This window comes from Aphis gossypii, chromosome 1 (genome assembly GCF_020184175.1).
Source record: "Aphis gossypii isolate Hap1 chromosome 1, ASM2018417v2, whole genome shotgun sequence".
Classification (NCBI taxonomy): Eukaryota; Metazoa; Arthropoda; class Insecta; order Hemiptera; family Aphididae; genus Aphis; species Aphis gossypii.
Genome location: NC_065530.1, coordinates 37,078,635 through 37,090,153, shown reverse-complemented (window position 1 = coordinate 37,090,153; position 11,519 = coordinate 37,078,635). Strand labels below are relative to the sequence as shown.

The following is an 11,519-nucleotide window of genomic DNA, read 5'->3' as shown; positions in this document are numbered from 1 at the left end:
TTTTATCTAACATAATAGCTGTTTATCTATCTTGAATTACATTTGTAATTTATTTAATTTTATTAATTTGTAGTATCTGAGTACATATTTTGGTTTTGAGTAAAAATGATCATTGATTTACAATTTTATTGCTACACAACAGTAATCTGAAATAGTTATTTAAATTAAAATTATATTCATTAGTATTAAGCATTTTATTTAAAATAAATTTTTTTTCCATATTTATAAAATCATCATTCTCCGGCTATTTATTATGCTATTTACTTACGGGCTACAACCATAAATAAAAAAAGTACCAATCTAATATTTGCTATAAAACCAGAATCAACTGTTGAAACTTGTAGTTGATTATAACATTGAACATATCAAATCATATATTTTTATTCATCAATGTTTTTAATATATTATATTATACAAGTTTTGATTTTACCAGAAGTATCAAAAAATCGTTTAGAATTTTAAAATGAATAACCAAAAATCCCCGTATTTTTTTTAAGAAGATATTCTATACCCACATGTTTTGTCTCCGTCTTACAAATAGACAATATATCATACAAAGTTCAACACAATCAGTTTTGTATTGTTATTTGTTAAGTTATTAAAGTGAACTGTCCTATTATATAAAACTTAAAGGTAAAAAGAAATATCTATAATAAGGTTGTATATCATTTATACATTTCAATACTTAACATGGTCATAAATTTATTTGAAGTTGTAAGTATCTTAAAGAATAAACATACAAACACAAATAATGATCTTACATTTAAGTTCAGAAGAATATTCTTTTCACCCCGTTATAATTATTATTGAAATGACTGTAATTATTTAGTACGTTTAAAGGTAAGAATATTATCCAGGATCCAACGAAATCTTTTTTTTTTTTTTGATATTTTAACTTTAAAACAAATTATGAGCGTTTTAAAATTATAGGTTTTTGTAAATTCATTATAATGTTAAAAAGATAACGGTAAAATTCTTCTGGACGTAAAATCTGATATTGTGCGTTAGTAAAACGAAGACAATACATGCGGATAAGACGTTTGTTACAAAAAATCTTTAATAGTTTAAAAAGTTAGAACAATATTTTGTTTAAAATTAGCAATATATTATATACACGTCTTAAATGATTTATCTATAGACATATAGCCTAAACTCTATAGGCTAAATAGGCTATAGATTCTTTAACAGATTAGACTTTTAATGACCTTCGAGTAGGTAATAATTATAATTAATATAATAATATTTATTATTTATTATCTCTTTATGACTGTATCTTTTATCTATAGAAGGTAGAAAAACTTTAGATAACAAATATTCAACATACAAATTATTGAAGGAAGTTTAGTAAAAAAAAAAAAAAAGGTGAGACGTATAACAAGTTACCTAATTACAAAAACGCAAAAATTCGTTGAATATTTTATATATATATATGTTATGTATTGTTCTAATAAATAGAAATATAATATATTTATAAATAGTTATGAGATAATTCAAAGAAGTACTTAAAAATTAAGAAAAGCTGAAAAGATCTCAAGGTTAGATAAAATAAAAATGGCTTTCAAGTTGATAATAAAATTGGTACCTATAATACCTAATGTATAACATTTAATTGATAAATGTACATAGTTAATAAATATTATAATTATTTTAAGAAATTCAATTAATTACTTATGCCATCCGTGACGTTATTTTTTACTACCTATATAACTTACTATATTATCGCGGTGCACCTATTTGAATCGTGGTTCTTCCTCACGTTTTTCAGGCTCATACAGTAATATATTTTCTTAGTACTTACCTATACTGATAGCGCGTATGGAGTTTCGTAACTTACCGTAATGGTAGTTGTAGCTGATTGTTATGTGCGATTACGAAACGTGTACCTACCTATAAAGCCGATATGCCTACAACATCCACCCCTAGCAAAATGGACGTAAAAAGTCTTTGTGATGAAGGCGGAGATCTTTTTAGAAAGTACGCGGAGCAATACTATTATAATAGCATAATAATATTGGGGTTCTTGGTTTTTTATTTCATTTTTTTTTTTTTTTTTGTTCGAAGGGGTTGAACGAAACTCCTAGTCGTAATTTATCTTGCGTTGGCACGTGGCTTGTTTCGTATCCTCCCCAACAGTGCGTATACTGCTTGTTATAGTTATCTTGCTTATTAGTTGTTACTGTACAATATACCTACCTACCTACCTACCTCGTATATCATAAATAGGTAACATAATATTTAAATAACTGAACTGCACTTGCAAGTCACATTTAAGTACAAATTTCAAATGTCTTGTATATTGTTTTGGTGTTTGGTGACAGTATAATGAATATAATATTCAAATTGCAATTCGTATAGGTAGGTAGGTAAGTAATAAAATGCCTGAAGCCATTATAATACATATATAGCTAGTGCATATTGTAAATAAATGAATTATTAATTTCGTAGGGTTTTTACTCGTACAATTGTTGCAAGTTGTATTTTTATAAACATAAAATTAAATCTTTGCTATAGTTCAATAATTAGTTAAAGTTGAAAATTTAAAATTTTTTTTTTTATATAATATATTAGTCAGAAAGCTTACTTTTATTATATCTGACTATTATTCCAAATTTCATTGCAAAAAAAAAATGATTGCATTAAATTGAAGATTTTTATATTATAGAATTTGAGAACGTGATTTATAACAATTATTATTATTATTTTTATTTTTTAACGAAAACCTCAGTACCTGGGCGGCAGGGCCATTGATTGATGATTTTTTACTGATATATTATAATATTACACACGTTTAATATTATTACAATAAATTATTTCTACTAATTGTTCTCTCGTCTGTCCTTAATGATCGATAGGGAAATTAAGCGATGTTATTTATAAATTTTTATTTTTAATGACATAGGTGCAAACATATTTCTGTAATAATCAATGAATTAATTATTATTTTTTTTTGCGCATTAAATTCATTGTAAAGATAAGCAGATAAGATCCTATACGTATGAACGCTACTTTTGAATAATATCATAAAGAGTACATATTATAAATAATAATCTCGCATTATGTGTTATATAATATTAGTTTATCGTATATAGGTAATAGCGACAGATATTTACGCACTATCAACATTTTGAACATCCGTTTTTTTATGTATATGATTGTAGTTTTATATTGTATAGTTGCAACTAAGGACTTTAGGCGCACTGCACATCTTTAATGCTTCGTCAATTATTAAAAATAGTTGATTTTAATTTTAGTAGGTGAAGATAAATATAAAAAAAATCGATGAATATCGGACACCTATATAACCACCTGTATACTTTTTATATTTCAGTATATATTTTGTCTATGCTAATTTATTGTTTTGTCACTTTCGGACCAAAAACTGAGTTCATCAATATATTCATGTATGTTTATATATAGGTTCGAAGGTTCAAGTTAAACATTAAACCTCCATCACCCCCAGTGTTAAACTGATTTTATTTCTGTGACTATAGTATTGACTATACTGATTTTATTATTGTTTAGTCTTTAGTGTACTTATTTAGATTTCTAATTTATGATTTTAAAGAAATTATCATAGCTTTTATTAATTTTTAGATTATCTAAACAAACTAAGCCTAAAATAAAAAAAAATAAAATGTTTGCGTTAGCGTATTAATGGGTGTACAACTGTTACTTGTTGCGTCATTATAATATGTGCGTATATATTGGGTTTTTATATTTTGTCAAATTTAATGTTTGTAAAAGTTAAAATTACAAATGTCGTTTTAAGTATTCAAATACATATATTATTTACACGCACTTAAAACATATAAAAGTTATATAATAATACTATTTTATCGTCATTCTCGTGTCATTGCATTTCTATAATATAATTATAACGAGTCATATTATAAAACTCTCAAAACACCGATTCCACCCGAAGGACTCGGGGAAATCGGCGTATCAAAACAGCACCGATGAGACACGCGTTCGCAAAAACGAAAACTGCTATAATAATTATATGTACCATTTGCTCGCTTTTCCGTACACACACACACACACACACACAAACGTATGTGAAAATCATCGTCTACTTTATTTAACGAATTTTTATCTCCGCAACACCCGCCGCACGTGCGCGGCCACGTTCGTAAACTTGAATGGATTATTAAACACTAAAAAACAAACAAGTGAAATAAAAAAAAAATAAAAAAAAACACTGCCGAATATAATGATAAATTATAATATTATTATTCAGTAATAATAATAATAATTGTAACCGCTGACGACGATAAGACCCGTTGTAAATAATAATACGTATTATAATGTAGTGCGCGATCGAGTACAACAGTATACCGCGCGGTAAATGTGACGTGCAGGAGGCCACACATTGGTTACAGACCATCCGTAATGGCATAATAAATTTTATCATAATATTATATTGTTATTATTGTTATTATGATATAACGACGACGACGACGACGACGACCAGTTTAATAATATGTAATGAGACGAAAACGAAATAAAAAGTGGAGAGAATTCGTAAGAAGGAAAGACGAAACTTAAAAAAAAATGAAAAAAAATAAATAATACGATTATTAGCAGCATTGTTGTTGTTGTTGTTGTTGTTGTACGGCGAGAGAGTGAGCTGTGAGATAGTGCTGTGATAGAGCGAGAGAATGATAGAAATTGAACGAGAGAGAACGAGGACGTCACACACACGAGGAAGAAGAGAAGGGGTGGGCACAGCGATTTGGCATCGTCGGCGGGGCGAGGAGAGCAGGGGAAATCGAGCATCGCCTACGAGGAGTGAGAGAGGTGGAGGCGATAGCGTGGCGGCGGCGGCTATTCAATCGGCGCGTATGCCAACGCCGCGATCGCGTCGCCGTCGTACTACTACAACGACCGATACTACTCTATGCCCACCACAACAACTACTACTACTACTACGACTAATATACTTACGGTTTGCTCTGTGCAACTGGTGCCGAATCTGCGCCGGGGTAGTCGCACGCTGAACACGCGTCTGGTAGGTGCGAACACGCTCTCGTGATATTGGTACAGTCGTCGGCGTCGATCCGTTCCGTTTTTCGCTATATTATATCATTTTCAATAATAAAATATATTATATTATTTCGCGTACGCGCCGTAATATAATAATAATAATATAACATTATATACGTTTATTATTATTATTATTATTGAAATATAATATATTGTTTTAAATCTGTGCGTCTCGCGTCTTCACGAGGTATTTACCGAGCGTTTTTTTTTTCGCCACACGTCCGTGGTGAAAATCTAAAAATAATCAAAAAAAAAAATATCGAACAGAAGTAATTCGCATTTTCTGTACCGCGTGTCACGTATAATATCGCAAATATTACATATTATAATTATTCGTAACGCCGTCGCGTCCGAGTGGTTGGTGGTGCCGTTAACTCTATACATTAATATTATTTCACATCATTGGAGGACGCGAGTACATGAATACGGCACATAACTGCAGTTCGCGCACACGATGAACCCGACGGTCGTGCCGTTGTCCTCTGCAGCCATCGTATCCGTCGTCGTCTTCGCCGTCTGTCATTCGACCGCCGCGAACTCATCGTTCTACCGGTGACACGAGATAGCCATTGCAGTACACATCGTCGAGAAGTAGGTGTGTGTAAAAAGGTAGGTGGTCGTCGACAACCGCAAACGAAGTCGTTCTCGTCGACACCGAATTTCCGCGACAGTGTTACGCGTTCCGAGCGCCGTACCGCTATCAGCTCGCGCTCCTGCAGCTCCGTTACACTGCACCGGCACGTCACGTCGTCCCGTGCACACGCGTAGAGACGTAATATAATATAATATTATCGCCTACACCGTCACCATGAACTCGCCGCAGATGTACGACACGGCACCGCAGCCGCACGCCCATCAGCCGCACCACCAGCTCAGCCAACAGGAACTGGCGATGGCCGCCAAGAAAGCACAGCTCGGGCAGCTCAAGAACAGGTACGACATAGCGGAACTGTCCACGCCCGAGATATCGCTCGACCTGCAGAACCTCATCGACGACAGTCAGTTCAGCGAAGGGCTGTTCACGGAGATCCTGCAACAGGGCCAGGTCAAGTTGCCCAACGGCACCGGCGGCGGCCGGAACGGCGTCAACCAGAATGGTTTCAACTCGCGCACCACGCTCGCGTACATGCCGCAGCCCGTGCACTACGAGAGCACGCCGGCTTCCACGGGCGGTCCCATCAAGGAGGAACCGCCCGAGTCCGTCGAGTTCCGGAACCAGCAGCAACAGCAACAGCAGCAACAACAGCAGCAACAGCAACAACAGTACCTTAGCAACGGCCAGGGGGGCGCGTTCCAGACGTCTCCCGTGTCCAGCAACGGCAGTAGCTCGCATCTCAAGGCCCATCACCACAACCACCACCGGAAGTCGAGTTCCGGCAGCAACAAGTCGGTGGACAAGAACACGGACGAGTACAAGAGGAGGCGCGAACGGAACAACATAGCGGTCCGCAAGAGCCGGGAAAAGGCAAAGATCCGCAGTCGCGAGACCGAGGAAAAGGTCAAACTGTTGGTCAAAGAGAACGAGCGGCTGCAGAAGAGGATAGAGCTGCTCAGCGAGGAACTCAACGTGCTCAGGTCGCTATTCACCAACGTGGGCGTTCTGCCCGAACACCTTCATCGGGAGCTCAACAAACATTTCGATGCCTATCCACACTTGCAGTGAACCATCATACGCATGGTAAATATTATTATTATTATTAAGTATTAAATAAGTATAGTATGATTGTCATATATTATTATAGTCGCTATAACAATGTATAATATAAAATTATTAATTTAAACGCGTGACTCATTCCACCCCCTACACTTCACGCTGAAGATGTACCCCGTAATTCTGACTTAAAGATTTTCGATGATTCGAAAATCAACCAGTCTTGTGGTATACGCTTCTGTCTCTGTATATTGTATTATATTCCATAAGACGTTTCCCACCAGTGATCAGTCAATAATATAAATTATATGTTTTAATCATAATAATATGCAATATGCGATCACAAGAAACTAAGAGTTATGGCCTAAAGATGATATTTTGCCAAAGCAAAAAAAGGTGACGCGTGTATAATTACATAGTCGCACGTAACACTATATAACACTCGACTGATTTTCACGGTTAGGCGCTGGTGCACGCAACGATTACGCGTTCGTTTCCTGCGTTCGAACTCGGGAGTAGGTCAACTCGGAAATATCAGTAAATCATTTCAATTAAGCTGCAAAGGCTCAAATTCTTTTTTCTCTTAGAACTGACGAGTCCAACGATCGTTTTTGTGACGACAGCACTGCTGCGTTCAATATTGTAATATAGGTACTCTGTAGATATTTGAATATTAAAACAGTGACGTATCGTCGTTCACAGAGGACCGCATGGCCGTATGAAAATATTATGTATCGACAAACGGTAATAAATTTATTGGAATTTCGTGGAAATGTAGCAAGTGCACAGGTGTATACATCGAGATCACTCTAAACATGGTATATATATATATGTGTGTATACAGTGCATATCGACTATAGCACGCGCGTTATCAGCAGATAAGTTGAGTGAATATAATATATAACACTCGTATCATCGATTCAATAATGAGTTACGTCAAGATCTGCCTTGACCTATAACTCTGGCCATAAACTAAAAATCAACAATAATTATTTTATTTATTTTTTTTTTTTAATATTAAACGAAAACCGCGTGCACTTGACGAATCCGACGATAACCGTATTGCAAGCCCTCAAACATACAACAAAACCGCCGCTGCCTAAATACTTAAAAAAACGATCGTTCGTTTACCCGCAGCGGGATCCGGAAGCGCGCGTAAGGACAAAAAAAAATCCACCGGCCAAAATCTCCATAAATCGTCGTCAACAGTGATTATCATAAGAACAACGAACACACGATGTATTATTATAATGTATATTGGGGTACCGGAGGCTTGGCGCCGCCTCCGTCGTCGGTGGTGGTATAATAATATAACCGATCGCGAAAAATCACTCGGCGCTTGTACCTGATAATATTGTGTTCCGTATCAACACCGTAGGTACAACAATCGTAATACCACAGTATAGGTATATACCGTGTAGTACACGACTACCGTTCTGACAATTGCCGACCTTTGACCGCCGCGTATTCTTAAAGCACCGCGTTTTACACGACACAACAATAATGTTAATAATAATAACGATATCGCATAACGGTTTATAAATTAATTACTCGGTCGATCTCCCGGGCCCAACACAATACAATATAAACACACGCACCTATACCTCCACACCTCACACACGCATATATTATATATTATAATATTATACGTATAATGTTATAATGATAAATTATTATTATTATTATTATATCGTAGAAATGACCACCGCCGCACGTATACGCACATTGTTTTCACTCTGCGGCGTGCGTGTGGGTTTCTGGGTCGAGTGTATATTATTATTATATATTATGTGCGCGCGAGATGGAAAACGGCGTTGTCGCGTTACATAATGATAATAATAATAATAATAATAATAATAATGATAATAGTACAAAATAACGCTGTTCCCAGCGCTCGTTACGAAACGCACAAATATAATATAGGCATACTCGAAAATTCGCCGGGTTTCCACCACCGCGCTGCCTCCGGGTCAGACAAAACGATAAATTATAATAATAATATTCGTCCGTCTGCATAATACTACGTCATATTATTATTATTATTGTACGGTAATATCGATGTTATAAAATACGGTGTTATACCTATAACACTCACGTGTAGTTATATCCTATAATAACAATAATAATATTATAAACGTATATATATAGTGTCCGGCGAAAAATACCGGATGATAAAAACCACGATATTTACTCAGATGAAATCGTTCTAAACTAGGTCTATAGAGACTTAGTATTATACGTTTCTCGAAATAATCATTATAATATTAAAATATATTATTATTATAATATATTAAATCAGGTGTTCGAGATCGCCCACCTCCCTGGGTTAGTCCGCCCCCTCTCCATCATCACCCATCACCAGAATAATAATAATACAATTGTAGTGCGGTACTATTATATTATATAATGTACATAGCCATTATAATAGTATATATAAGTACTACTATAGCCATATATATATATAAGGTACCTACCGACCTAGTTGAGCGATTTCTTTGTGTACACCTTAACCTGTTACTATTATATATTATATAATGATGTATATATATATTGTGTTTGCGCATGCATAATCATTTACACTTTTGTGTTGTAGCCCCTTGTTTTTTTTCTCGTTTTGTTTTTTACGTCCGAAATTCCCATGGACCCCCTAGATTGTTCACAGGTTTCGGTGTGCTTGTGTTTGCGGTACAGTGTGGGTATTTGCGTGCGCGCACGCGCGAGTGTGTGTGTGTGCTATAAACTCGCACCCCTCGCGGGCAGGTTATCAATCTTTGAATATTTTCCCACACACTAGCCACCACCACCACCACCGTCCACCACCGCTAAAACCACCCCGGTGTGTTGCAGGGGCGCGACTGCTGCAGCTTATAATATTCGCATGTTAAAAATCGTAAAAGCACACACACACACAAGAGCGGTCCCGTCGTCCGATACCACCACCCCGGTTCAATGGAAACCGGGATAACATTTATATTTCACCGCTTCCGAATAATATAATAATGGAACGCGTAAAAGAACACTGCAAATACACATAAAAACGAGTAATAATAACATAATATTATGTAGGAAATTGTGCGTGCGTAAACTGACAGAGTGATATTATAATAGTACATTATGTACTGCAGTGTACGGTCGTTCCTGCACGACGACTTGTTGAGCGTTTTTTTCGCCTTTGCACGTGTGAGCGGTGCGAACGCTCTAGCGCGACGGCCAGCTCCCCCTCCCCTGATCCTACGCGACGATTTCGATTCACTGCTGATGATGTTGTATTTTGTGACCGTGCGATTATGTTACGGCGAGGCTTTCGATTTTCGATCGCGTCCATTGTAATATCGTTTTACTTATTATGGTCGACTACGCGTCAATATCAATATTGAACAATGTCTGTATATAGGTACTGTGCAACGATATGCGATAATTAAACTTTTTTGTTCTATTTATTTTCAGGTTTCAAGAAATTGGCATCGATGAACCCGATTCAATATCATCTCCTCTCACACTTTTTGGTATTAAACAGGAATATTTTCTGACCTGTTTTTTTTATTATTATTATTATTATTTTTATTATGATTATTATTAGTTAGAATAATATAATGTTATTATTGTTATTGTTCATAAAAATCGTTTATTTAAAAGTTTCTTCGGGACTTCATACAAAAAAAAATAAAATGATATATTATGTATTAATGTAATAATCCTATAATACCTATATTGTACAACTGCAGAGCATATCAATATATATATACGTTAAAATGCAAAATGAAAATATATTGGCGGCGGCGCTCAAACGCTGAGCTACTTAACTAATATATAATAATATCTGTAATGATAACGTATAATATTATTTTTGTTTACGGATAAAAAATGTAGAGCATACGATTTCTTTAAAAAAATATTACGAATCTTTCCGAAATCTTTCGATATCGGGTACCTACCTATATTTTTATACGAATGTATCTAAGACATAGATTATTATTATATGAATTATTTATTTATTTTTCTATTCGTACAAAACCCCTTTATAATCAACTCAAATATATTATTATTGTTATGAAACACACCGCAACATTATATTCACCCCTCCTTTTAGGTTTGTATAAAATATGTGCATACGCCACGAGTGTTCAATTTTTATTACCTATCGTTTCGAAGATTATTGCTCGTCTTCTTGTATTTTCTCTTATTATAATTATTATTTTATTTACCTATTTTTTTTTTTTTTTGTACATACTATACAAACCACATTAACGTGAGAGGATCGGAGTGAACGAATCGACCAAATTGTATACAATATTACTGTATACATAATATATGTTATATACGTACTTATAGTCCTTACGCCGTTATTTGCTGCTATTAACGACGTCAGTGGAGATTTGTAATATTATGTTTATAGATTGTCCACAAGTATTATACGATTCAACGATTGTATTTTGTATAATATAAACTCTAAAGCGTTATCATCGGCGGACGTTCCTGAATGTTACCAAAATGTAAAGAAAACGAATGTCCGACTCGCCACGACATGCAACATTTGGAAACGATAATTTTTAATATGTTTCGTGATTAAAATATTGATTTCCAAAATACGCTGAATAGGTCGTTTTATGTATGCGTAAAAATTTCGGGGATACATCTGCATGTACACAATATTCATATTATTAACCACGTGCGTTGTATACGAATGTCCGTCGCCCGCGTGTTCAGGGTGTACGTAACTGATGTCAGTAGGAATTTAAATCTGTGTTCGTTACAACTGGGGAAGAACCGTAATATTTTGTTCGCACCCAGAAATCCTAGTACTTAACAATAAGTAGGTACCAAG

At 35.0% G+C, this 11,519-nt stretch overlaps 1 protein-coding gene across 1 annotated transcript; it reads left to right on the top strand.

Moving 5' to 3' along the window:
• The first annotated feature begins 4,838 nt into the window (after positions 1 to 4,838).
• On the top strand, positions 4,839 to 10,902 carry LOC114129778 (CCAAT/enhancer-binding protein-like). Its single transcript, XM_027994613.2, has 2 exons — positions 4,839 to 6,721; positions 10,142 to 10,902. Exon 1 carries the CDS (start codon positions 5,852 to 5,854, stop codon positions 6,704 to 6,706), a length of 855 nt encoding a protein of 284 aa, XP_027850414.1. The 5' UTR covers positions 4,839 to 5,851; the 3' UTR covers positions 6,707 to 6,721; positions 10,142 to 10,902.
• The last annotated feature ends 617 nt before the right edge of the window (positions 10,903 to 11,519 follow it).